At 44.8% G+C, this 26,732-nt stretch overlaps 1 protein-coding gene across 1 annotated transcript in view; it reads right to left on the bottom strand.

Annotated features, from left to right (window-relative positions):
• The window catches only part of PSMD11 (proteasome 26S subunit, non-ATPase 11), a 48,219-nt gene that overhangs the window by 14,167 nt on the left and 7,320 nt on the right, over nucleotides 1-26,732 (bottom strand). The window contains exons 3-10 of the mRNA XM_040331602.1: nucleotides 22,544-22,668; nucleotides 17,038-17,109; nucleotides 11,866-11,923; nucleotides 9,544-9,738; nucleotides 7,619-7,763; nucleotides 6,228-6,288; nucleotides 3,947-4,009; nucleotides 3,726-3,851 (exon numbers count right to left, since the gene is read on the bottom strand). Of these exons, the coding sequence (XP_040187536.1) occupies nucleotides 3,726-3,851; nucleotides 3,947-4,009; nucleotides 6,228-6,288; nucleotides 7,619-7,763; nucleotides 9,544-9,738; nucleotides 11,866-11,923; nucleotides 17,038-17,109; nucleotides 22,544-22,668 (845 nt within the window). The remainder of the gene's footprint in view (nucleotides 1-3,725; nucleotides 3,852-3,946; nucleotides 4,010-6,227; nucleotides 6,289-7,618; nucleotides 7,764-9,543; nucleotides 9,739-11,865; nucleotides 11,924-17,037; nucleotides 17,110-22,543; nucleotides 22,669-26,732) is intronic.

The raw sequence follows: 26,732 nt of genomic DNA, 5'->3' as shown, positions 1-26,732 counted from the left end.
CTTAGGAAATCTAATTTGTAGCCTGTGGCCACGGAAGACCGTACCCACTCGTCGGGAATGCTGGCTTCCCAAATCTCTGAAAAGAATCGCAGCCTTCCCCCCACCTTCGTGGGTGGGGGCGCCCCTTCATAAGGTAGGCTTGGGGGCTGGTTTTGCTGGTTTGCGAAACCACTGCCTTTTGCCTCTAACAGCCTGTCCTTGTGACTTGCTGTTTGAAGCCGAAGTTTGCTTTTGCAGGAGGGCCGTCGATACTGCTTGGCATTAGAGGGCCCCCTGCCCAGGGGAATACTGTCGTTTAAACGCAGGCCCTGAAACTTCTTCTTAGTTGGCAAGAGAGTACTCTTGCCGTTTGAAATGGTCTGAATGTATTTATCTAGGTCTTCTCCGAAGAGTCGTCCTCCATGGAAGGGGAACCCTACCAGGAGCTTCTTGCATGGGGGCTCAGCCTCCCAGCTTTTTAACCATAAGAGTCTTCTCATATGGATAAGAGACAACGATAAACGTGACGCTTGCTGGATAGAATCCTTGATTGCGTCTACCGTAAAACATATGGCCTTAGGACATCCGAAAATTCTTCTGCCTGCTGGGCAGGAATAAGTTTAAGCATCTGCTTAAATTGATCCGATAATGCTTGAGCGACCCCAATCGCAGCCACAGCTGGCTGTACTACTGCCCCTGCAGTAGTGAAGGAGTTCTTAAGTAGTGCTTCCAAGCGCTTATCAACTGGATCCTTTGAACACCTGTATGTTTTCTACAGGGCATGTTAACGATTTGTTAACACATGAGATGGCTGCGTCCACTGCAGGAGCAGCCCATTTTTTGGAAAATTTATCTTCCATAGGATATAGGACAGAGAATCTTTTAGGTGGTAAGAAGATCTTATCTGGCTTGTTCCAATCTTGGAACAAAACTCCCTCTAATAGAGGATGGATCGGAAACACAGCATTGCTTTGAGGCGCCCTCAGTGAGCCCAAAGCTGAAACCGTCGATACCTGGAGATCTGGTACTGGCAAGTTGAATGCCTTATGGACCAAGTCCGACAATCCTTGAATCCACCAGCTCTCCCGCAGGGAGACTGCCCCAGACTCCTCTGTATCCGGATCTTCGATCCCTGAACCTACTTGGTCCTTGTCCAAGAGGTCGTCCAATTCCAATGAGGAAAGGACCTCCTCTTCTGAGGGTCCGCGCTCGGGCGACGGAGATCTATTCCGCTTACTGCCCCGCATAGCTGCGGCTATCATTTTTCCCATGCTTTTCTGCATCTCTTTTAAAGAGGTGAGTAATACCTCCTCCGTGACCATCTTAGGGTTGGACTGACCCGCGTCAGCTCCAGCCCCAGATCCCGATGGCCCCAAGGCTCCCTGTGGGGAAAGCAGCGGCATAGCTTTGTCCGAGACCTCAGACTCTCTGGGGGAATCCCCACCTCTTGTACCCTCTGACCCGGATGCCATGGTACAATACCGAGGTACACCTGCTAGCTTATTGGTACCTGGGACTATAAATAGTTAAATGCCCAAACACCTGTTTGGGGGATAAAAAATGCTTCCTCTCCCCTAGATGACACTTCTTTTTTTTTTTTTTTTTTCAAATCTAGGAAAGAAAAAACATTCTGTCCCCTGAGTAGTATTGCAAGAAAAAAACTATGAGATGGAAAAGAAACAGCCTATTCCTAGGCTTGAAAACAGTCTTCTGAAGACTGTAATATTCTTTCTGGCCACTGTGTGTCCTCGGCACCCCGTGCTGCCGCTTCTGGTCTTTCTCCCCAGTTCCAAAGTAATGAATGAGCTGTCTGGAACACACAAGAAGGGCCGCCCCTTCCTTAAGCCACTGACCCGCCCTTCCCCCCCAGCAATCTCAAACAGGAAATGCCCCTCCCGACAGGGGGGGGGGGTTGGGAGGAAGGGACCTCTCTGCTCCAGCAAACTGCAGCTGCAGCCTGGAACCACGAGGAGGTCAGTGTTTTGCCTGCTTTGCAGGCTCTGAGGAGGAAGACTGAATGGAGCATCGCCTGGAGGCTTGCAGGTAAGCACAGCTCTCTGACACACACATATACTTTATACACACAGGCCCCACTCAATGCTTTTCCAACACTACAAGGGAGGTCACATCTTATGGGGAATAACACATAGAGCCATCCTATCTTTATGATATGTGACTAGTTTGCCAGATGCAGTGCATAACTTTAGGCATGTCCCCTGTGACCCCCCAGAAAAAACTTGCTAAGAGCCAAGTTCCGCAAGTTTTCCCCTCACTTACCTGCTCCATGCCGCAGGACTTTGCCAAGCAAGAGGCCCAATCTTCCCCCATCTCGGTGGGGATGTCTAGACCTTCAGGCCCTGGGTTCCTTGAAGGATCCACTGTCCTGGGCCCATATAGCACCCTGGCAACAGAAAACATTAGGCACCCAAAGGTTTTCTAAGTTCTGGGCCCAGGGTCCAGCTCTCTAAAAAGAAAAGCATTATGGGCTATACCCCAAGGGTTGGGGTCCGGTTACTGACCACTTTAGCGCTGAGGCTTTTTTGGACAGAACCGGTTAGCTCACCTAATCCCAAGGATGCGGAGGCAAGCTAAACCATGACTAACACCTAAGACACTGGCGTATAAAACTGAGGTACTCCTCCTATGGGAGGGGGTTATATAGGGAGGGGCATTTCCTGTTTGAGATTGCCAGTGTCTATCACCTGAAGGTACTCCATATAACCCATATAGTAATGAATGCCGCTCTGTGTCCCGTGATGTAACGATAAAGAAATAGATAATCTAAATCACCTGGAAGAAACAACTGATTAAAAGAGAAGTTTGGGATTTTTTTTTATTATCCCATATTCATATTTATCTAGATGGATGTAGCATCGGACCGATTCCAGTGATGAAGTGCAAAACAAATTACACTCCTGTGACCCGTAAGAGAAGCCCAGCCAAATGACCCTTAGGTTGGACTTCTCCTTTAAGGCAGCTCTTTCATTGTACCAACTTGCATATACCACTAGAGGTTCTCTGAAACGCTTTGCTAAAATATGGGATCTTTGGACCCCAACCTCTCCTTACTGCCTAACCTGGCTGGGTTCTATGTAGACCATTGTTTCTTTGCTTAAACTTCTATGTACCTTCTGACTTTGCATTTCATTATGTAATATTCATACAGCTTGTAATATACAAGCTTTGTTAGTTACCGTACTTATCGGCGTATACCGCGAACACTGAAAATCAGGGCAAAATCGTGGGTGCGCGATATACGCCGATACCCGCGCTGTGTTTGAACCACTGCGCCGGCATATACCGAGCGCAGCACACTCGGGTATAGTCGGGCAGGCTCGAGTCCTCTCGCGGTCACGTCCTGTGCGTCCTGTACATCCTTTACGCGAGAGGAGCCGAGCCAACTATACCCGAGTGTACTGTGCTCGGTATATGCCGGCGCAGTGGTTCAAACTCAGCGCGGGAAGCGGGGAGCACACCACGATGGCCGCCGGACCGGACGAGGCCGCCGATGGACAACGGGCAAGACACCGACGAGGGGCATCCAAACTAAGTATTTTTTTTCCAGGAATTTTTCTTCAAGTTCGGGGTTGCGTGCTATACGCCGGGGCGCGCAATAGGCCGATAAATACGGTATTTATTACCTCCATTATTGTATCCAAGTTTTCTTACATGGAAAATAATAAACAATATCTTTATTAAAAAAAAAAAAAAAAAAAAAAAAACACACACACTACTTAATTTCTTACCTGTACTCTGGAGAAAGGTTCAATGACTCGGATAAGGTTCTGTTCCAACAAATTGTCATAGAGTTTGTCCAGATGATTGCTAATGATGGGGTCATCCCGTAACTCTGCCTTGTAATCTGTCAGTGCCTGTGGGAGAAAATGAACAGATGTGACATTTCTGTGTTTATCTGTTGCCATCCTGCTTCCTAACAAATGACATTCAAACGGATCGAATCCCTTACCTTCTCAAAATTGGCAAGTGAGCGGTTCTTGCTGGCCTGGGCTACACTTTTCAGTGCTTCTGTCTGCAAGGCAAAAATATATAAATTTTTTAAAGTTTCATAACTTGAATGTCTTACGTCACAATAATGGGACACAATCAAGCAATGGGTTTCATGGTTTGGTGTGTCTAGACAATGAACACACACTTAGTGCAGTCCTCCTTCACTTACCTCATCCTTCCATTTTGCTTTTAAATGTCCTTATTTCTTCTGAGAAATCCTCACTTCCTGTTCTTCTGTCTGTAACTCCACACAGTAATGCAAGGCTTTCTCCCTGGTGTGGAGAGTCGTGCTCGCCCCCTATCTTGGACTACAGGAGAGTCAGGACGCTCTCTACGTTGCAGATAGAGAAAGGAAGTGTGTGTTAGTGGGCGTCCTAAATCTCCTGTAGTCCAAGGGAGGGGGCGAGCATGACACTCCACACCAGGGAGAAAGCCTCGCATTACTGTGTGGAGTTACAGACAGAAGAACAGGAAGTGAGGATTTCTGAGAAGAAATAAGGACATTTAAAAGCAAAATGGAAGGATGAGGTAAGTGAAGGAGGACTGCACTAAGGTAAAGGAAGCTATTTAGGATTATTTTTTTTACCTTTACAACTCCTTTAAGCAAAAGGGAGTTTAAAAGAGTCAAATCTGAACTCACAGGCTGCCAGATTGACGGAGACAAACTTTAATAGAAAGTGCACTTTTTGGACATGTCTTGGAATGGATTCTCTGTGCTGGGTCATGCAGGTTTAAAGCATACGAATACTGTGTAAGGTAGAAAACAGCATGGAACAGGGAGGTTTCCACTTCCCAACTCGTTAAGAAATTAATTTGCTTCCGATTCTACTTTATATTATATTCATAAACTGCCAGCCACTATGTCGCCCAAGCCCTTCTCTACCAGCTGCTAGTGGGAAGGACTAAAGGCAGAAGGAAGTGACAACACAAAGGGGAAGATGCAGGGTGGAACTTGGGGAAGCGAAATCAATCTATGTGACACCCGGCTCTGGCCCTTTTACATATAGTTGAGGATTTTGATGAACAGAGGGAAGTGGAGGAAAATCCTTGACATCTGAACTAGGGAGTTAGAACATTTCGAAGGGAGAGGTCAGAGTTTCCAGGGTCATGCTTCTGCACACCAACAGGGGCAAATCGGTCTGGAGCCCCCATAAAGCGGCCTCCACTGCTGCCGGTATAATACCGCAGCGACGTCACTATGAGGGCGAGGACAGCACCCGGGTAACACCCACCAGAGGGGCGACACCCGCCCACCAAGCCGAATGTCCTAACCCCTGGCTGTGATGTGTGTCACCAGCTCTAAGGGGGGCCGTCCGCATGCTGACAGGACAGGCTAAAATGGAATCCGATTGTACAGCCCTGTCCATGTGATGGTGCTAACCAATCAGAATGCCTCTTCTGTTGAGAGTTACAGATGTAGGTGATGCTGCTGGGTTTTGAAATCCCCGGACATGACCTAGCAGGACACTGGAACAGGAGGAAATGGGGAGCGTGTCCAGTGAACTTACTAATTTAGATTTAAATTAGGGGGCCTAGGGCAGCACAAAACCTAAAAACATCACTGGTTTGCAACCTCCTTCCACCTTCAGAGCACTATAACAAACATGTTATACTTATCTGCTCTGTGCAGTGGTTTTGCACAGAGCTGTCCAGATGGTCCTTTTCGGGTCCCTTGCCAGCGCTCCTGGCTCCTCCCTCCTGCTTCCACAGCAAGCAGCTTGCTATGGGGGCACACTAGCAACTGCTCTGCGTGTCCATTCAGACACAGAGCCGTCTCTCAGCCCCAGCCGAGTCTCTCGTGCAACATTGCTGGATCGAGATGGGGCTCTGGTAAGTAGTGGGGCTAAAGGGAAGCTGCTGTACGTACACAGGTGTTTTTTTTTATCTCAACACATCAAGATAAAAAAAAACTCCCGACTTAAACTCTTAACTTACACAGGGCAGGCCTGGAAAGAGGGCGGAAGCTAGCCAGCTTTTCTTGTTAACAAGCTGGTGACTGGTTGCTAGGACCGCCAAGCATTATGGCAACCAGAATGCAGCTCCTGCATTCTGTTTAGACCTGCCGCCTCTCCCATCTTCTGCACCAGCTAGGGGAAGTAAACAGCAGCACAGCCAGGCAAAAAGAGAACATGAGACCAGGCTCCTGACTGTAACTCAGTCAGGATCTGGACCGTGGTCCGCCATTTACTGAAGCATGCTTTCTGCTTTATCCACTGTAATAAAGTCCAGTCAATACTAACCTGCCGCCCAGCATAACGGAGGGCCAGTTTTCCGCTCACCAATGCTTGTACATCTTCTGGCCTGTTGAGAAAAGCAAATGCTGCATAAACACACTTTTCAATACCGAAATGACTTGTATACCAACATCATGTAAAATAATTTGTCCTGATAGAACTGGAAAATGACCCCAAGCTAATTACTAAATTACAGAAAATCTGTCTTTAGCCCTCATTACTTCAGATCCTGGTGCTGAGTAATGTACAGGATCTAGACTTGGGTATACCGATGTCAAAACCGAGAATGACATAAACCTCCACAACATTTACACCTGTATGTAAAGTACTTGGTTTCATTACACTGCCTATCCTTCGCTTAGGACTACTAAGCTTCCAATGGATTTAATTGTGGGATTTGGATATTAACAAAAAGGTGGAGACATTTCCATAGATTAGAAAGGCAGAAAAAAAAAGGTAACGGAAGAAAAGTGCTCAATTCACTAAGCTATAATGACTGCTCTTTTCAGTTGCAAGAGTGGAAAATAAAATCTCATGGCTGAAAACAATGATTAGCGCAGTTAACGATTGAATGCTTTACAGCATAGTGAATTCAGTATAATGTCCATAATAGATTTGGTCAACCTAAAGACGGTTGTACTGTGTTTTTTCCAACTTTAGGACCCTAAAAATGTACAAAAATCACTTGAGACATTTTGGATTTCTCGAATCTCAAAAACAAAGGCCTACCCAAGTGAAGACGACGCAGAAACCCAAGAAGAATGTTGGATTATGACATACTTAAAGTGGAGGTTCACCCGGAAATGTTAATTTTTAACCTTAGATTGATGCTAATTTTGTCTAGGGGAATCGGCTAGTTTTTTTAAATCGAAGCAGTACTTACCGTTTTAGAGAGCGATCTTCGCCGCTTCCGGGTATGGGCTGCGGGAGCGGGCGTTCCTATTTGATTGACAGTCTTCCGACAGGCTTCCGACGGTCAAATCCATCGCGTCACGATTTTCCGAAAGTAGCCGAATGTCGGTGCGCAGGCGCCGTATAGAGCCGCACCGACGTTCGGCTTCTTTGGGCTACTCGTAACGCGATGGATGCGACCGTCGGAAGCCTGTCAATCAAATAGGAACGCCCAGTCCCGAAGACCATACCCGGAAGTGGCGGAGAAGATCGCTCTCTAAAACGGTAAGTACAGCTTCGATTTTAAAAAAACTACTCGATTCCCCTTCACAAAATGAGCATCAATCTAAGGTTAAAACATTTTTTTAGGGTGAACTCCCGCTTTAAGTTGAGAACCCTTATAAGAACTTTTACACGAGGCAAAAACCTACACAGAAACTGGTCTCTGTCTAACCCTGACTCAGACACATGAAAGGTGGTAAAGCCCCAGGCAAAGTGATACATACGTGTTCAGCATTATCTTGCACAGCAGCATGTATTTTAGTGCTGTTATAGCTCTTGGACTGTCAATAGAATCATAGCCCTCAAAAGCCTCATAGAAATAGGAGTATGCCGTTTTCCAGTCCTTCTCTTCTGCTGCATGGATTATACCTGAAAATGAGAGCACAATGCAGTCATATGTCTGACACACCAAACATAAATCCATAAGGTGTAAGTGTTATTTCTTAAAAAATAACCTATCAGGACCAATTGTCGCTTGACACTAAAAAAAATTTACACCGAGAACCCAACTGCAAGGGGTGTCATTCCTCAAGTTCCAGGGTTTCCTGCATATCCTGTTCCCATATAGCTCAGTTTTACCGAGGGGAATGGTATATATTTCACATATATGACCTCGAGTATACCTCGGATCGACGGCATATATTTTCCATGAGTGACAGTTGCGAGATCACTTTTGCGTGACAAGGTATGCAGGTAATGATGTATTTGAGTATATCTAAAATGTTCAGAGTCTGGCAATTGGTGTTTTTCTATCAGCAATAGAACTTTTTTTTGCTAGCGCAAGGCAGGGTTACAACCCATCAATTTATTATTTGTTTACCATCTCTGTCCCAATACTAGTATCGGTGCCGATACCGAGCATTTGCGTGAATACTTGTCCTAACACAAATGCGTCCGATGCCTAAATCGGATACCTGGGAATGAAGAGTCGGCGTTGCTTGCAACTAGAAGTCATTTAGCGAATCCACAACAGGCTGGTAGCAGTGGAAGGCAAGCTGGCCGGTGCAGGGCGCAGCCGCATGTTTCATCAGAATCCGTGACCCCAACATTCCGTAACAAAACTGACGTTCCGTGTCTCCGTCAGAGGTTGAACATCCCGATGACCATCCATCTTGGTACACCCTGCACTCAACCACAGTAAGCCAGCAGCGGACATCTTGTTACACCCAGCCCATATAGTTCGGGCTGGGTGTAACAAGATGTCCGCCGTTGCTTACTGCGGCCGAGTGCAGGGTGTAACAAGATGGGCGTCGCAGCATATAGCATTGCAAAATCCTTCCTTTTCTCTCAATATTCAATTTATTATGCCAGGCCAGCAATTGCCAATCAGTGACAGCCCATCAGTGCCCAGTGCCAGCCCATAAAACAATTGTATTATTTTATAATGTCTTGAGTAACAGTTCTTTATTAATATAAAGAAGATATCATTAGTCTGTATTGTGCATTGAAAACTGTCACATGACATAAAAAAAAAAAAAAAAAAAAAAAAAAAGTATTGGCATCAGCGAGTACTTGGGGGGGGAAGAAGGAGTATTGGTACTTGTACTCGGTCTTTAAAAAGTGGTATAAAAAACTAATTCAGATCATTAAAAAAAAAAAAACACACACACACACACACACACACACACACACACACACACATATATATATATAGCAACCACATGAGTCCTTACTGATCTGCTTTGTGTTAACATGAATTTTCTAGTGTGCCTGTTGATTTATACAATCTGTTCTTGATCATATTTAAAAAAAAAAAAAAAGAAGAAGAAAAGAAAAGAAAAGATCATCCACATAATGCAGAACACAATACCCCAAGCATTTCAGTCGCTATCTCAGCCCCGCCACAGTGCTGTCCTGCATGTTGGTGGGCAGAATGCTGACGCAAAACAGTTTCTCCTCTAAACACTCATTCACAGGGTTTGGCAAACACCTCAATCAACTTATGATGAATCACGTTCTTGCAGACAAGCAATAAATCAGTCAAAATGATAATCATAGAAAAAAAACAAGGCAAACGTACTAAAAACACCTTTTCTTTTTTGCACAGAGAACTTATGCTGGAACTATTGTTTTCCAAAAGACGAAAAACCATTTTCCGATACCTTCTTCAGTCTTACAGAAGAGTGATAACAGGTCTTGAGACACTTACCTGACTGCATGTCCAGGGCTGCCTGAAGCTTGGGTGGACAATAGATGGCGTTGGCTGTAGTACGTGCAGACGTTAACGCTGCTCTGGCTTTAGGTAAGTTACTAAGGGCATGGTAGGTCTTGCTCTCCAACAGCTGAACTTCCACCAAAAGGGCTTTGTCGTCCATCTTTTTCAGCTCTCTTAAGAGTTGTGATCCTAATAAAAGTAAAACAAAAAACACATTTATGTTGGCACATTTTTTATTTTTATTTTTTTACCAAAAAACATTTTATCCATAGGTGTATATAGGAGTCAAACCACAATTAAAAACCTAACCTAGTACAATATTTTTAACAGCTGTCCCTTTTTGTGCAACAGCTCCATTTTTCACCTCCATCACACCCTACATCCCATTAATATGGATGTCTGCACTTTTGACCAGACTGGATAAACAAGTAGGCCGATTTTGTTCACGAAGTGCGCAGTAATGCTGATTTAACCCACAAAAACTGTGAACTCAACGGGGAGCAATGCAACAAACCAACTCCTGTGACCTTCATCCAATCCTCCTAATTTGTAACAGGGTGCAATTAATTCTAGGAGTGTCCTGTTGTGCTTATCCACCGACATTCCTTTGAAGATCTTTAACTATTCCAGCTCTCTCCTTCCTGCCAAGTCCTTACGTTTTCCTTTTAGGCTCCTACACCGCCAAAAAGATGCTGCTTGCAGGACTTTTTTTCTGTGCCTGCAAGCGCACTGCCCCAGTGTGAAAGCACTCTGCCTTCCATGCCAAGGATGAGCTCTGGCGTGTTCGCACACTCCACGTGCAGAGCCCGCTAGGAAGTCTGCGCTGCGCTAATCACAGGCAGTGAGACATTTCCTGATCTCTGCAGCCGCACATGGAGACAATGTCTCACTGCCTGCGATTAGCGCAGACTTCCTAGCGGGCTCTGCACGTGGGGTGTGCGAACACGCCAGAGCTCATCCTTATTCCATGCCACCCCAGTGTGAAAGCCCGTTTCAGGCACTTTACATGCGCCTTTGTTTTTGCGCTAAAACACCTGAAAACTGCCTCATTGGGAAAGAAGCTTAAAAGGAACACTACAGGTTCGTTTTTTATTAGATCAATTGATTGCTGATATTGGGGATATTTATTATAGCAAAAAGTACAAAATATTGTGTTGTTTTTTTTTCAAAAATAGTCGCTCTTTTTTGTTTATAGCGTAAAAAAATTGCAGAGATGATCAAATACCACCAAAAGAAAGCTCTATTTGTGGGGGAAAAAAGGCATAAATTGTTTGGCTACAGCGTCGCACGACTGTGCAGTTGTCAGTCAAAACGATGCAGTGTCGAATCGCAAAAAATGGCCCGATCATTGGGCAGCCAATTCTTCCGGGGCTGAAGTGGTTAAAGCTGGGGTTTACCCCAAAAAAAATTTTTAGCATTACTTTCAGCCGAGTTGTCATAATGACAATCGGCTGTTTTTTTTTATTTTATCCCTGTACATACCGTATTTTCACTGCCGCTTCCGGGTACGTCTTCTGCGGGACTAGGCGTTCCTAATTGATTGACAGGCTTCCGACCGTTGCATACAGTGCGTCACGAGTTGCCGAAAGAAGCCGAACGTCGGTGCGGTTCTATACGGCGCCTGCGCACCGACGTTCGGCTTCTTTCGGCAACTCGTGACGCGCAGTATGCAACGGTCGGAAGCCTATCAATCAGATAGGAACGCCCAGTCCCGCAGAAGACATACCTGGAAGCGGCGGTGAAAATACGGTATGTACAGGGATAAAATTTAAAAAAAAACAGCCGATTGTCCTTATGACAACTCGGCTGAATGTAATGTTAAAAATTTATTTTTTGGGTGAACCTCCACTTTAATAGTATGCTTTTTTCCAGGTCTAGAATTTTAAAAGTATTGAACCCAGGTAACTAGCATTTGCATGGAAGGCAGCACCCATACGTCTCTAATGACAGGTATATTTTAACAATTAGATTTTGCATGTACTAGCAATAAATCAAAGTTCTTTAAGGAAGTGAGTTTTAGGGTTCTGAAAAATCTCGGGTAGCTGGAGTAAGTTGCCTGAGGCATGAAAAACAGTCTTTTAGCTTGGTGCAGCAAATTTAGGTAACAATATATTTACATTAGAATGCTATAGTTATTCCTCCTTGAGAAATCCCCTTTATTAAAACACAGGTCATTTTTCCAATGCTCATAATTTGTCTTGAAATCCTTTGCGGCTCATAAAAACACAATACTGGCTCAATGCTGACAAACACTAGAGGAAGAGAGCCTATATATATTAATTACAGAGACAGGCTGCCATCTACTGGATTACATACCTAACTGCAATGCCTCTTGGTAGCGTTTAGTGTCAAAATACAGAGAAACAAGTCGTGCCTAAAAGAAAGAAAAGATTCAAATTAGAGCTCTTATACATAAATGGTTAATAATATAAAAAAAAAAATGTAAATCCTTAATATATTTTGTTAGTATGTTTGGGACTTTTACTAAGCAAATGCTTCTTTTGTTGATCTGTTGCAAAATTTCTTACCTGGAGATCCTGCCAGTAACAGCACTTATGGCTTTAGGCTGACAACACTAAGCCACTGCTCCACAATTGGAAGCAGCGTTGTCAGCCTGCCGTGCACAACCCTTCGAGAGGCCGTTAATGACGTCTAAAGGCAATAAATGAGCTAAAGGAGCGCACATGGCAGGCTGGCATTGCTGCTGCTACTTGTTTTGTTGTCACTTGCACTGTCAGCCAGAAAAAAAGCTGTTATTGGCAGGATCTCCACGCAAGAAAATTTGCAAGATATTCATAAATGATGCCAAACACACTAACTAAAATACATTAAGTGCCCACGTACACTTTGATTTCAAAATGCACTCTAATGGCAAAGTCAGATATGATATAAAACTGTCTGTTTGCCATCATTAATATTAACTGCTTGCTGACCGTATACTAATACATATATACACACACACACACACACACATATATATATAAAAAAGGCGGCTATCACGCACTTGTTCCTGCACTTCTGGGATTAAGGCGTGTGTGTCACATACAGCCCACTTCGATTGTACACAGTGTGGGAGCTGAGCAGCAGGTACGGGGGACTATGTCAGGCAGCTGACGCTTTGGTACACAGGCAGAACAGCAGTCTGCCAATGTAAACAAGGCAGATCGCCGTTCTGTCAGTTCAGAAGGCATGTGTCTTTGTCAAGCACGGGCACCGATCCATGCTTTTCCCCTAGTACAAGCACCTCTCCCACAGTAGTAAAACACTGGTCAAGCACAGTCAACCCTTTGTTTGCCCCGTTAACCCCTCCCCAGTCAGTGTCATTAGTACAGTGCATATATTTTTTAGCACCGATCACTGTATTAGTGTCCCTGGGCCCCCCAAAAAAATGTCAAAAAAGTGTCCCGGCTGTCTTCGACTATTACTAGTAAAAAAAAAAAAAAAGTAAAATTTATTATATATATATATATATATATATATATATATATATATATATATATACACACACACACACACACACATACACACATATATATGTATATATATACACACACATACATATATACACACACACACACACACACACACACACACACACACACACACAGGGTTTAACAATTTTGCATGGAAATGAGGAGCCAGCTAAAAAAGTTAGGAGCCAGAAAACGTGCCCCGTCCCACCAAGCTCGCACGCAGAAGCGAACGCATACGTGAGCAGCGCCCGCATATGTAAACGGTATTCAAACCACACACGTGAAGTATCGCCGCGATTGGTAGAGCGAGAGCAATAGTTCTAGCCCTAGACCTCCTCTGTAACTCAAAACATGCAACCTGTAGATTTTTTTTAAAAGTTGCCTATGAAGATTTAAAAGGGTAAAAGTCTGTCGCCATTCCACGAGCGGACGCATTTTTGAAGCGTGACATGTTGGATATCAATTTACTCGGTGTAACATTATCTTTCACAATATTAAAAAAAATTGGGCTAACTTTACTGTTGTCTTATTTTTTTTTAATTAAAAAAGTGTATTTTTCCGCCAAAAAAGTGCGCTTGTAAAACCGCTGTGCAAATACGGTGTGACAGAAAGTATTGCAACATTTTATTCTCTAGGGTGTTATATAAATATATATATATATATATATATATATATATATATATATATATATATATATATATATATATATATATATATATATATATATAAAGATATATAAAATGTTTGGGGGTTCTAATTAGAGGGAAGGAGATGGCAGTGAAAACAGTGAAAAGCACATTAGAATTGCATTTTTACTTTTAATGCCAACGGCTACCACAAGATGGCGCCAGATCACAGAAGGAAGCTTAGGCCTGCAGAAGGCCGTAAAGCCACGGCCTTAATTACCGGCGGGGGACGCACGGAGACACAGGATCCTGCTTCTCCGTGCGCCCCCACCTCCCTCGCCGCGCGATCGGTAATTGAGGCCGCGACTTTGCGGCCTTTTGCAGGCCTAAGCTTCCCCCGGGCATCAGGTCACAATTTCTTGAGCTGTGTGTGTGTGTGTATGTGTGTATGTGTGTATGTGTGTATGTATGTGTATGTATGTGTATGTGTATGTATGTATGTATGTATGTATGTATGTATGTATGTATGTATGTATGTATGTATGTATGTATGTATGTATGTATGTATATGTATATATATATATATATATATATATATATATATATATATATATATATATATATATATATATATATATATATATATATATATATATACATACATACATACACATACACACACAGCCCTCAAAATTTCACTCTTTTGCTCGCATTTTGCAAGTGAAATTTATTCCAGAGTGAGGAGCTGGGGTGAACCAGGCTGACAGTTCTGTCAGCCGAAGGACACAGAGAACGGCAGGGCTGGACTGCCCTGGCACCGCTTTGAGCCAAGGCTGCAGCTCTCTCCTTCTCCCCCTCTTGTATCACACACAGCGGGCATCTTCCGCTGTGTGTCATGGAGAGGGGTTTGCAGCGGCGTTGCTATGGGGGTGCGGACCGCACCAGGTGACACCCGCCAAAGGGGTGACACCAGGGGCCGGGACTGCATGGGCAAGAGTGGGGCTTCAGTCTCAGGTGATAGCGAGTGGGCTACTACAGTGCGTGTCGGCATTTGCCGACATCTCCTGCAGGGGGTCCCCAGCGCAGCGATCGCGATGGCCGACACTTTTGCAGCTCCCATCTGTCCCAGCCGGCTACCTGCATGTTAGTGTCAGAGCGCCGGGAGATCTCCTTCGAGTGTGTGTTTGCCAACATCTCCTGCGGGGTGTTCCCGGGTCTCCAGCGCAGTGATGGCTGATACATTAGCAGCTCCTATCTGTCCCAGCCAGCCGCATGTCAGCCGTGTCAGGGCGCCAGCAGATCTCCTTCCCAGGTTCCTTCTCCCGTCCCATCAGAAGACACGCCAAAGCAGATAAGGAACCTGGGAAGGAGATCTCCTGGCGCCCTGACACGGCTGACATGCGGCTGGCTGGGACAGATAGGAGCTGCTAATGTATCAGCCATCACTGCGCTGGAGACCCGGGAACACCCCGCAGGAGATGTCAGCACAGATGGGAGCTGCTAAAGTGTCAGCCATCAATCACTGAGGACCCGGTCTCTGATAACCGGTAAGTCTTCTGCTGATGGTGGCTGGTTGGGTGAATAAGAGAATTTGGGCAAGAAGAGGGGTTTAATACTGAAAGAGGGGAGATGTGGGGATTATTTGTGCTGAGAGGGGGGGTCTATGCAGGGAGGGGGAGATGGGGGATGATTTATGCTGAGGGAAAATTTGTACATGGAGATGGGGGGGATGATTTGGGCTGAGAGGGGGGATCTGTGCAGGGAGATGGGGGGATGATTTGTGCTGAGAGGGGGGATTTGGGGGGTAAAATAATTTGTATAAGGAGGGGTTTGTGGGGGATTTATACTGGGACGAGGGATATGGGGGGCATTTTTTTACTGAGAAGGGGGATTTGTGCTGAAAGGGGGTATATGAGGGTGATGACTTGTGCTGGTAGGGGGAAATGGAGGGGAAGTAATGCGCTGAGAGGGGGTATTTGTACTGGAAGGTGGCATATGGGGGTGAAGATTTTTAAGAGGGGGAATATTGGGGGGGATTTATGCTGAGAGGCAATTGATGGGGCACAGTAATGCGGCAAGTGATAGGGGCACTGTAAGGCTGCAAGTGATGGGGCACTGTAAGGCTGCATTGATGGCGCACTGTAAGGCTGCGTTCACGGGCACACTGAGGCTGCACAGATGGGTACTGATATGCTTTATGTTACTATTGTTAATATTTATTTTTGGAACTTAATTCTGCTTAAAATATTTAACAGTGTAATTTCATGAGATAATTTACAAGGACGTGTTTAGGGGCGGACTTAGGGGTGGGGCAGGGGAGGTGTTGGGTGGGGCAACTGGTGGCGAGTAACTCTTAAGGCCTGGCTAGTGGCTTAGGACTTGAAATTTTGAGCCATATATATATATATATATATATATATATATATATATATATATACACACACACACACACACATACATATACACACAAACCGATCAATAGGCGCTTATTGTTTTTTTTTTTTTTTACCTAAAATATGTAGCAGAATACATATTGGCCCAAGCTGATGAAGAAATTCTATTTTTTTCCAATTTTTTTTATTGGATATGTTTTATAGGAGAAAGTAAAAAAAAAATATATCCATTTTTTTTTTTTTTACATTTTTGGTATTTTTTGTTTATAGCGCAAAAAATAAAAAACTGCAGACGTGATCAAATACCACCAAAAGAAATCTCTATTTGTGGGGAAAAAATGAAATCAATTTTATTTGGGTACAGTGTCGCACGCCCGTGCAATTGTCAGGTAAATTAACACGCAAAAAATGGCCTGGTCATGAAGGGGGGTAAAGTGGTTGTAAAGGATCTCCTTGAAAAACAACCAATTGGGTTTAAAATTTTAATGAAAAGGCAAACATTTGTGTATAGACAAAAAAGAAAAAGGAAGAGGGGGACATTATTAAATACCCATATTATAAGAGATCACTTTCTCTCTGTTCTCAGCTCCATAAGAGCTGGGGGAGGGGGGGGGGGAAGCAATGGCACACTCATCTTCCCAGTGAAAGACTGTGCAGGGGGGGGGGGGGGTCAGGACAAGTCTGATCATTGGAGGAGAGCAAGCCGAGTTCCCAGCACAGCTAGGAAACTGACCACAGTGTGCTCTCCTGCCTAGTGTGGTCAGTTATTAATAGGGAAGCAGAGGGACTGGCAGGAACATCAGGGATTTCACACAAAGAAAGCAATACAAAGAGCAGGAAACATTTTCATACAAGAATATGGTACAGCAGGGCACATATCAGGAATTTGAAATGCTGGGATAACAGACACTTTAATATCCTGCTTTGCCATTAGACTGAAATATAAAAAGTTTAGCCATTTATTGATCTTATGAAGCATTTAATTGTCGCACTTGCCTCCAGCGCTTGGCGTAGAAAGGTCCTCTTCTCAGCCTTGGCCCATTCAATGCATTCCAAGCACAGCTCCACCTAGAAGAGAACGCCATTACTTTACAGATGTGCTTCTCGCAGATCAAACTGAACGCCAAACTGAACGCCAGGATAAGTAAATACCGTCATGAACAGGAAGTGAAAACTTGCCCAACATCCCCATCTCCCCATCAGGAGGATTCAAGTGTCACCTCAGATCATCGGGATTCACATAAGGAGCACAAAACACAGATCCCTTGCATGTGCGGTTTAAACCCCTTTCACACTGAAGCATTTTTACAGCGTTTTAGCATTAAAAATAGCGCTATTAAAACGCTCTCCATGCATCTCAATAGACCCTTTCACACGAGTCCTGCAAGCAGCATCTTTGGAGCAGCTTTTTGGTGCTGAAAACGCTCCAAAAACGCCCCTCTCCATTGAAATGAATCATTATTATTATTATTATACAGGATTTATATAGCGCCAACAGTTTGCGCAGCGCTTTACATCAGGGAAGACAGTACAGTCACAATACAATCAATACAGGAGGGATCAGAGGGCCCTGCTCGTTAGAGCTTACAATCTAGAAGTTAAAAAGCGCTGTAGTTTACCCTTTCACACTGAGGCACTGCAAAAACGCCCTAAAACGTTAGGGTCTTAGCAGGGCTTTACCAGCGTTTTTCGGGCGCTGGCAGTGTGAAAGGGCTCTGAAACCACTCAGGCTTTCACATTGGGATTGCAGATGAGGCTTCGCTCCAATAACGCCCCAGTGTGAAAGGGGCCTTATAGTAAGGTTTGTGCTAATATGAGAATCTAATGGCGCCACTAAACTGACAGGAGGCGGAGCTCCGGCGGCAATGCAAACGATGGAGACTTCAGGATTTCAAAAAAGTTCTTGATCAACAGAAAGATTCTGCTCATGGGGTGGAAGGGAAGCCAAGGTTGCCTATTCCCTGCGGTTTTACTCCAGGTCCTCTGGAGGGAATTAAAACTGACCTTCCTTCAGGTTCTGATTGATTTTCAGATTTTAGATAGTGAAGGAGATCGTTATCAGATTTGCAGACATACATAGATGTCATCAGTTTACAGACAAGAAATAGTACAAACTGATGTAAAAGGATTCCATGTTTGTGACAGGCCCTTTCACACGAGTGGTCAGCCATTTTTTATTTGTTTTTTTAAGACAGATCCAGACAGATACCTAATGTGCGCATACAGGCACTTGGATGTAAAAGGACGCACGTTTATATCAACAGAAAGACATTTTCAATTTTTACGGACACAAACGTGATCTGATGTCACCCAGAGGCGATTCAGTTCGCATGTGTTGCGCTATATAAGTTTCTCACCCAATAATCTCTGGTTTTGGGCAAGACTTTTTTTTTATTTTACTTTTGTTCACCTATAGCAGGGGTGTCCAAACTTTTTTTTTTTTTAAAGAGGGCCAATCTTGATGAAGTGAACATGCGTGAGGGCCGACCATTTTGCCTGACACTCTGTGAACCATTAAAATGCAGTCTAATGCCGCGTACACAAAATTACGTTTTTTTTATGTCATTAAAACGATTGCGTGTGGGCTTCAGAGCATTTTTCGGGTTCTAAAAAATTGGCAAAATTTTTTCGAACATGCTCTATTTTTTCACAACGTTTTTAAGGTTGTAAAAAATGGTCTTGTGTGGGCTTTAACGACGTGAAAAATCCGCGCATGCTCAGAAGCAAGTTATGAGACGGGAGCGCTCGTTCTGGTAAAACTAGCGCTTGTAATGGAGTAAGCAAATTCATCACGCTGTAACCGACAGAAAAGCGTGAATCGTCTTTTACGAACACGAAATCAGCCCCAAGGGTGGCGCCATCCGCATGGAACTTCCCCTTTATAGTGCCGTTGTACGTCACCGTGCTTTGCTAGAGCATTTTTTTTTCTTGATCTTGTGTAGGCAAGGCCGTTTTAATGATCGGGTTGAAAAAAAACTTTTTTCTAGACCCTTAAAAACGTAATTTTTTAAAACCCCAAAAACGGTCATGTGTACGCGGCATAAGTTTGTTTGTCTGAGCACTAATACACGGCCCAACAAGAATTCTCTTGCCTTTGTGGCTGTGTGTGGTAAAGAGATGAGCTTAGGCGTGTTATTTGGATATACCGTATTTATTGGCGTATAACACGCACCTTCACTTTAACAGGGAAGATTCAGGAAAAAAAAATCTTAAATAAAGAACTGTGAAGCAAAATAAGGGTCAGTGTCCATGAATGCAGCCTCACAAGTGCCTTTTCCTGAATGCAGCCCCCCTTGCCATGAAAGCAGCCCCCCCCTGCCATGAATGCAGCCCCCCCCCCCCTGCCATGAATGCAGCCCCCCCCCCCTGCCATGAATGCAGCCCCCCCCCCTGCCATGAATGCAGCCCCCCCCCTGCCATGAATGCAGCCCCCCCCCCCTGCCATGAATGCAGACTCACCATTGCCATCGGTGCAGCCTGATTCATGCACATCTGCAGCCTTGGAGGAGACAGGGAGGGGGCGGGACGAGCGCTGACAGACATACAGGAGAAACTCCCGTTTTCTCGGCGGCCTCTTTAATTAAAAGTCCCGCCTCCTGTGATGGAGAGGACAGTCGTCCAATAGCAGCGTGTAAACAGGAAATACTCCTGTACGGCACTCGTCCCGTTCCCTCCCTATCCCCTCCAAGTCCAGCTAGCATGTACACCTTTTGTGGCCCCGGCACTCAGGGATTTGTTGGGGGCCACAAAAGATATGCATGTCAAAATGACCAGGCGGGCCGCCCGAAACCGGAACGCGAGCCGCGATTGGCCCGCGGGTCGGACTATGGACATGCCCGACCTATGGCATGAGAAATGGATAAACACGGATATGAACTGAAGAGATGCAAAAGGATTCTGTGTTCATAATTTTTATTTATTTATTTTTATCCATTTTCATGATGGAACTGAATAACCTTAAAGTAGAGATCCGCCCACCGCTGCAAAAATTTTAAATTAAAATGGAGTCCAGCGTTGTCGGCACCCTAGATGATGTTTCCATCAGCTGTCGGGTGCTGCCGCCTCCATTGCAAGTAAGGGAACCCGGCAGTGTAGTCTTTCGGCTTCACACCGGGAACCTACTGCGCATGCGTGAGGGCCCGCTCCTCTCTCCTATTGGCCCAGCGGCCGGGGTTAAACCCCGCCATGACATCACAGGCTGCGGCCCGGACTCCCAGAATTGTCAAAGGATACCCATCAAAGACAGGTATCCTGTCCCCCCACCCCCTGAAAGGTGCCAATTGTGGCACTGGAGGGGGGTAGGAATCAGATGAGCGGATGTTCCACTTTAGGGTGAAACGCTGCTTTAATGGTTGAAGGCGACTGTTCGTCCCCAAGGCGCATGCTTTGTGCGTAAAGTGACGCATGCGCACAGATGTAATGTCCCCAACAGTATTCCCTATGCTCCATTTTAAAGATTTTAAATAAAAGCACAGCCTAAAACAAAAACAGCTGTTGTGTTGATTACCCAAAAAGTTTCCTCTGTGTTCCTCACTGATTTAATGTCACTAGATTACTAGGACTTGACTTTGTGGTTAAGCCTTACCCACTGCCACATTCTAGACCAGGGATCTTCAAACTACGGCCCTCCAGCTGTTGTAGAACTACATATCCCATGAGGCATTGTAACACACTGACATTCACAGACATGACTAGGCATGATGGGAATTGTAGTTCCTGAACAACTGGAGGGCCGTAGTTTGAGGACCCATGTTCTAGACTGTCTCAGTGGCCATAGTCAGTGGTGGAGTTCAGCCAAACATGTCAGAGAAGTCAGGTGGTACCGAGTAAAGTGAAACAAAGTGCCGAAACCACCCCTGTCTGAATGACAAAAAATAAACAAAAATAATCTTTTACCCAAGGCATAAAGAATCTAAATCAGACCGATACTTCTCTGAGCTCACTTCACATTTTTTTACCGTATTTTCCGGCGTACAAGACGACTTTTTAACCCCTGAAATTCTTCTTCAAAGTCGGGGGTCGTCTTATATGCCGGTAACCTAATGCTTACCTTATCCGGGACCGTGACATGCAGATCGCGGCCGTCCTTTTTTGAAAAGCCGCGCCCCTCTTTCTGCTGTTCCATGATAGGTCGAACACTCCGCTTCCCAGGAGACACTGTGTTTAGTGTTTCGCCTATCACGGATGCCCTCTCGTCCGAGGACGAGAGGGCATCCGTGATAGGCGGAACACTAAACACAGTTGGGTAGATTCAGGTAGGGGCGCCTAAAAATAGGTCGGCGTAGCCCAGCGTGTTTACACTACGCCGCCTTAAGTAAGAGAGGAAAGTACATGATTCTCAAAGCACTTACCTCCTTACTTAGGGCGGCGTAGTGTAAACACGGCGGGCGTAAGGGCACCTAATTCAAATGGGTTTGGGGGGGGCGTGTTTAATGCTAATGAGGCTTGACCTCACGTTTGACGTTTTTCCGTACTGCGCATGCGCCGGGCGCCTACATTTCCCAGGGCGCATTGTGGCTAAGTACGCCGTACAGGCCTATTGATTTTGACGTGGACGTAAACGACGTAACTCCCGATTCGCAGACGACTTACGCAAACAACGTAAAAAATTAGAACCTCGCGGCGGGAACGGCGGCCATACTTTAACATTGTTATTCCACCTCATAGGTGGAATAACTTTAGGCCGCCTAAGGCCTTACGGAAACTACGTTAATCGACTGTAGCGGGCTCGCGTACGTTCGGGAATCGGCGTAAAAGATCATTTACATAATCTACGCCGGCTGCAATGGAAGCGCCACCTAGCGGCCATCCAAAAAATTGCAAGCTAAGATAGAACGGCGCAAGCCATCCTATCTTAGATTTGTTTAAGCCCATCTCTGTTTGAGCATACGCTTAAACAAACGCCGGCGTAGATTCAGAGTTAGGCCGGCTTATCTACTGATAAGTCGGCCTAACTCTTTGTGAATCTACCTAAGTGTCTCCTGGGAAGCGGAGTGTTCGGCCTATCATGGAACAGCAGTAAGAGGGGCGCGGCTTTTGAAAAATGGACAGACACGATCTGCATGTCACGGATGAGGTAAACAGTGACACAGTGAGGCATGCAATTGGGCACAGTGAGGCATGCAATTGGGCACAGTGAGGCATGCAATTGGGCACAGTGAGGCATGCAATTGGGCACAGTGAGGCATGCAATTGGGCACAGTGAGGCATGCAATTGGGCACAGTGAGGCATGCAATTGGGCACAGTGAGGCGAGGCATGACTAGTAGGAAGGGGGGGTCGTCTTATACAGTGAGTATATCCCAAAACCAACATTTTAGCTGGAAAATTAGGGGGTCGTCTTATACGCCGGCAAATACGGTATATCCCAGAACTTGTCATTCCACAAGACCAGAACCACAAATTCATGTTAACCAATGAGCAGCTTTTCACATGTCTGCACTGTAAACATTATATTGCAGATTCCCATCCCAGACACCGATATGAAGATCTCCCTCTCTCACCTCTTGTCCAGTCGCAGCCTCCATATCCAAGAAGAGGTCCAGCAGGGACCGCACCAGTCTGGCTGCTTTGGCCTTACTGATGGAGTTGAGGAAAGGACGCACATACTTCAGGAGACCACCGAGTTCTGTAAAGACAGGAAAGTTGATTAATGACTACATGATAGAAAAACTGCACAATAGTGAAGACATAACAAACAAGGAGGCAAACAACCAATACATTCATTAAAGCCAATTCCTTCTTGTTCTAGATAGAGAGTGGAAAAGTTATTATTGCCTGTGTCCCCACAAACGCGGTTTGTCCTGCTGTCCATTGTAACGGACTGAAAGCGATGTGAAATCTAAAACCAATTTGATTTTCAGTGGAGATTAGAGATGCACGATTCTGAGAAAAATGAGAATCATGATTTTTTTGCTTAGAATAAAGATCATGATTCTCACGGCGCAACGTCATCTTTCACATAATAGAATAAAGTTGGGCTAACTTTACTGTTTAGTTTTTTTTTTTTAATCATTAACCACTTAAAGACCTCAGGTGTTTTTCAGATTTGGTGTTTGCAAGACTAAAACAGTTTTTTCTGCTAGAAAATTACTTAAAACCCCCAAACATTATATATTTTTTTTTTTTTCTAACACCCTAGAGAATAAAAGGGCGGTCATCGCAATACTTTTAGTCACACCGTATTTGCGCAGCAGTCTTACAAGCGCACTTTTTTTGGAAAAAATTCACTTTTTTGAAATAAAAAATAAGACAACAATAAATTTGGCCCAATTTTTTTATATATTGTGAAAGATAATGTTACGCCGAGTAAAATGATACCCAACATGTCACGCTTTAAAATTGCGCCCGCTCGTGGCATGGCGTCAAACTTTTACCCTTAAAAATCTAGATAGGCGACGTTTAAAAAATTCTATAAGTTGCATTTTTTGAGCTACAGAGTAGCTCTAGGGCTATAATTATTGCTCTCGCTCTAACGATCGCGGCGATACCTCACTTGTGTGATTTGAACACTGTTTTCATATGCGGGCGCTACTCGCGTATGCGTTCGCTTCTGCGCGCGAGCTCGTCAGGACGGGGCGCTTTAAAAAAATTTTTTTTGTTTTCTTATTTAATTTTATTGATTTTATTATTTTTTACACTAAAATATAAAAAATAAAAAAAATGATCACTTTTATTCCTATTACAAGGAATGTAAACATCCCTTGTAATAGAAAAAAGCATGACAGGTCCTCTTAAATATGAGATCTGGGGTCAAAAAGACCTCACATCTCATATTTAGGCTTAAATGCAAAAAAAAAAAATGACAGAAAAAAAATTGTCTCTTTAAGAGGCTGGGCGGGACTGACGTTTTGACGTCACTTCCGCCCAGCAGAGCTATGAGGACGGGTGGGGGCCATCTTGCCCTCACTGAAGTCCTCACTCTCCAGGCGGCAGCATCGGATCTCCTCCGCCGCTACCGACGGCTCCGGTAAGCGGCGGAGGGCGCGGAAAAGCGGCGGGAGGGGGGGGGGCCCTCTCCCGCCACCGATAACGGCGATCTCGCGGCGAATCCGCCGTGGAGACCGCCGTTATCGTTTACACGGCCGCCCGCTGAAAACATGGATATCTCAGTTGTGGCAGCAGCTGCTGCCGTTACTGAGATATCCATGTTTAAAAAGAGGACGTATATATACAGTGGGGGGTCCTTAAGTGGTTAAAATAATTTTTTTTCCACAAAAATGCATTTGAAAGACTGCTGCGCAAATACAGTGTGACATAAAATATTGCAACAAGCACCATTTTATTCTCTAGGGTCTCTGCTTAAAAAAAATTATATATATATATATATATATATATATATATATATATATATATATATATATATATATATATATATATATATATATATATAATGTTTAGGGGTTCCAAGTAATTTCCTAGCAAAAAATAATGATTTAACTTGAAACCCACAAGTGTCACAAAAAGGTTAAGACCTCTTTCACACTGGGGCGGTTTGCAGCCGCTATTGCGCTAAAAATAGCTCCTGCAAACTGGCCTGAAACAGCGGCTGTTTCTCCAGTCTGAAAGCACTAGGGCTTTCACGCTGGATCGGTGCGCTAGCAGGACCGCGCCAAAAGTCCTGCTAGCCACATCTTTGGTGCGGTGTGTGTTTACCGCTCCTTCCCATTGAAAGCGTTGCGAAACCACGGCTGTACCGCTAGCAATGCGCGTGCAGAGGCGAAATGCCGGCGGTATTAACCCTTTTTCGGCCTCTAGTGTGGGGGGTAAAACCGAATACCGCCGCAATTCGGATGATAAAGCGCTGCTAAAAATAGCGGCACTTTACCGCCACCGCACCTCCCGCCCCAGTGTGAAAGGGGCCTTAGTCTTTAACCACTTAAGACCCGGACCAATATGCAGGTAAAGAACCAGGCCCCTTTTTGCGATTCGGCACTGCATCGCTTTAACTGACAATTGCGCGTTTTTTTTCCCCACAAGTAGAGCTTTCTTTTGGTGGTATTTGATCACCTCTGCGGTTTTAATTCTTTGCGCTATAAACAAAAATAGAGCGACAATTTTGAAAGAAAATGCAATATTTTATACTTTTTGCTATAATAAATATCCCCTAAAAACAGTTTAGGCTGATACGTATTCTTCTACCTATTTTTGGTAAAAAAAAAAGCGTTTATCGATTGGTTTGCGCAAAATTTATAGCGTTTACAAAATAGGAGATGGTTTTATTGCATTTTTATTAATATTTTTTTTTTACTACTAATGGCGGCGATCAGCGATTGTTTTGTGACTGCGACATTATGGCGGACCTGGAGTAGAGTGTCATACTCGCTCCCTCCCTTGGACTACTGGAGAGTCAGGACACTATTTTGCAAATAGAGAAAGGCGCTGTGTGTTAGTGGGCGTCCTGACTCTCCTGTAGTCCAAGGGAAGGGGCGAGCACGACACTCCACGCCAGGGAGAAAGCCTCACATTACTGTGTGGAGTTACAGACAGAAGAACAGGTAGAAAAAATAAATAAAATATTGTACATTTACAACCCCTTTAAATTCTACATTATGCCATTTTATACAAAGCTGTCTAGGACATGGCTCACAAATACCTGACTATAGGAAACTACCTTACTAATACCCTAAAAACAATTCTATACAACAAGTAGAAGAAATGTTTTCTTTCTTCCAGGCCCCCCCTCGAATTGGTTTGGACACAGAGGGATGTGGCTCCATCACAACAGAAATAAAAAGGCATCTCATTTAAGACGATGATTAATAGACTAAAAATACACAACAAAATGCTGTGTCATAAAAGGCCGCAAACCTGAAAGTGATCTGTACACAGCGTTCCGACTACAGACCAGGAGGACAGCCAGACCGCATCTTACATACCAAAACATATGGGCTTCTCTTAGTGAGCATCGATGTGCTGCAAGACCATTCACACTGTCCATGCTATAGGGGGCGCTCTCATTAAAGGGGAGGTTCACCCTAAAAAACACTTTCCCTTATTACACTGCCCCCCCACATTACAATACGATTAAGCCTGTTATGTTTTTTTTGATGCTGTACATACCTTCGTACAGCTATTCACCCGTGGCTTCGGGGTTGTGAGTCCCGCGGGAGTGGGCGTTCCTCACATGCTGGCGATTGACGTTTTGACAAAAAACCAGCTCCCCCCCCCCGTCGCGTAAGCCGCGTCACGATTGGCGAAAGGAGCCGAACGGCGATGCGCAGGCACAGTATAGCGCCGACTCGCCGCTCGGCTCCTTTCGACAGTCGTGACGCAGCATACGCGACGGGGGGGGGGGAGCTGGTTTTTTGTCAAAACGTCAATCGCCAGCATGTGAGGAACGCCCACTCCCGCGGGACTCGCAACCCCGAAGCCACGGGTGAATAGCTGTACGAAGGTATGTACAGCATAAAAAAAAAACATAACAGGCTTAATCGTATTGTAATGTGGGGGGCCAGTGTAATAAGGGAAAGTGGTTTTTAGGGTGAACCTCCCCTTTAAGAGCCCATTCACACTTGTGAGTTGGCCAATCAGCTGCATTTTATTTGCCATTTTCAATGTGCAAAACCAATGCACCCGACCCTCAGCACATGAAAACCCACAGAAAAAAACCTGCATTGTCATAGAAAAGAACGTCAAGTGCATGTAAAATGAGCTAACCAATGGAACACGAGTCAATAAAGAAAATCCACA

The sequence above is a fragment of the Rana temporaria genome, chromosome 12 (assembly GCF_905171775.1).
Source record: "Rana temporaria chromosome 12, aRanTem1.1, whole genome shotgun sequence".
In the NCBI taxonomy this organism is placed as follows: domain Eukaryota; kingdom Metazoa; phylum Chordata; class Amphibia; order Anura; family Ranidae; genus Rana; species Rana temporaria.
This window is presented reverse-complemented; position numbering and strand designations above follow the sequence as displayed.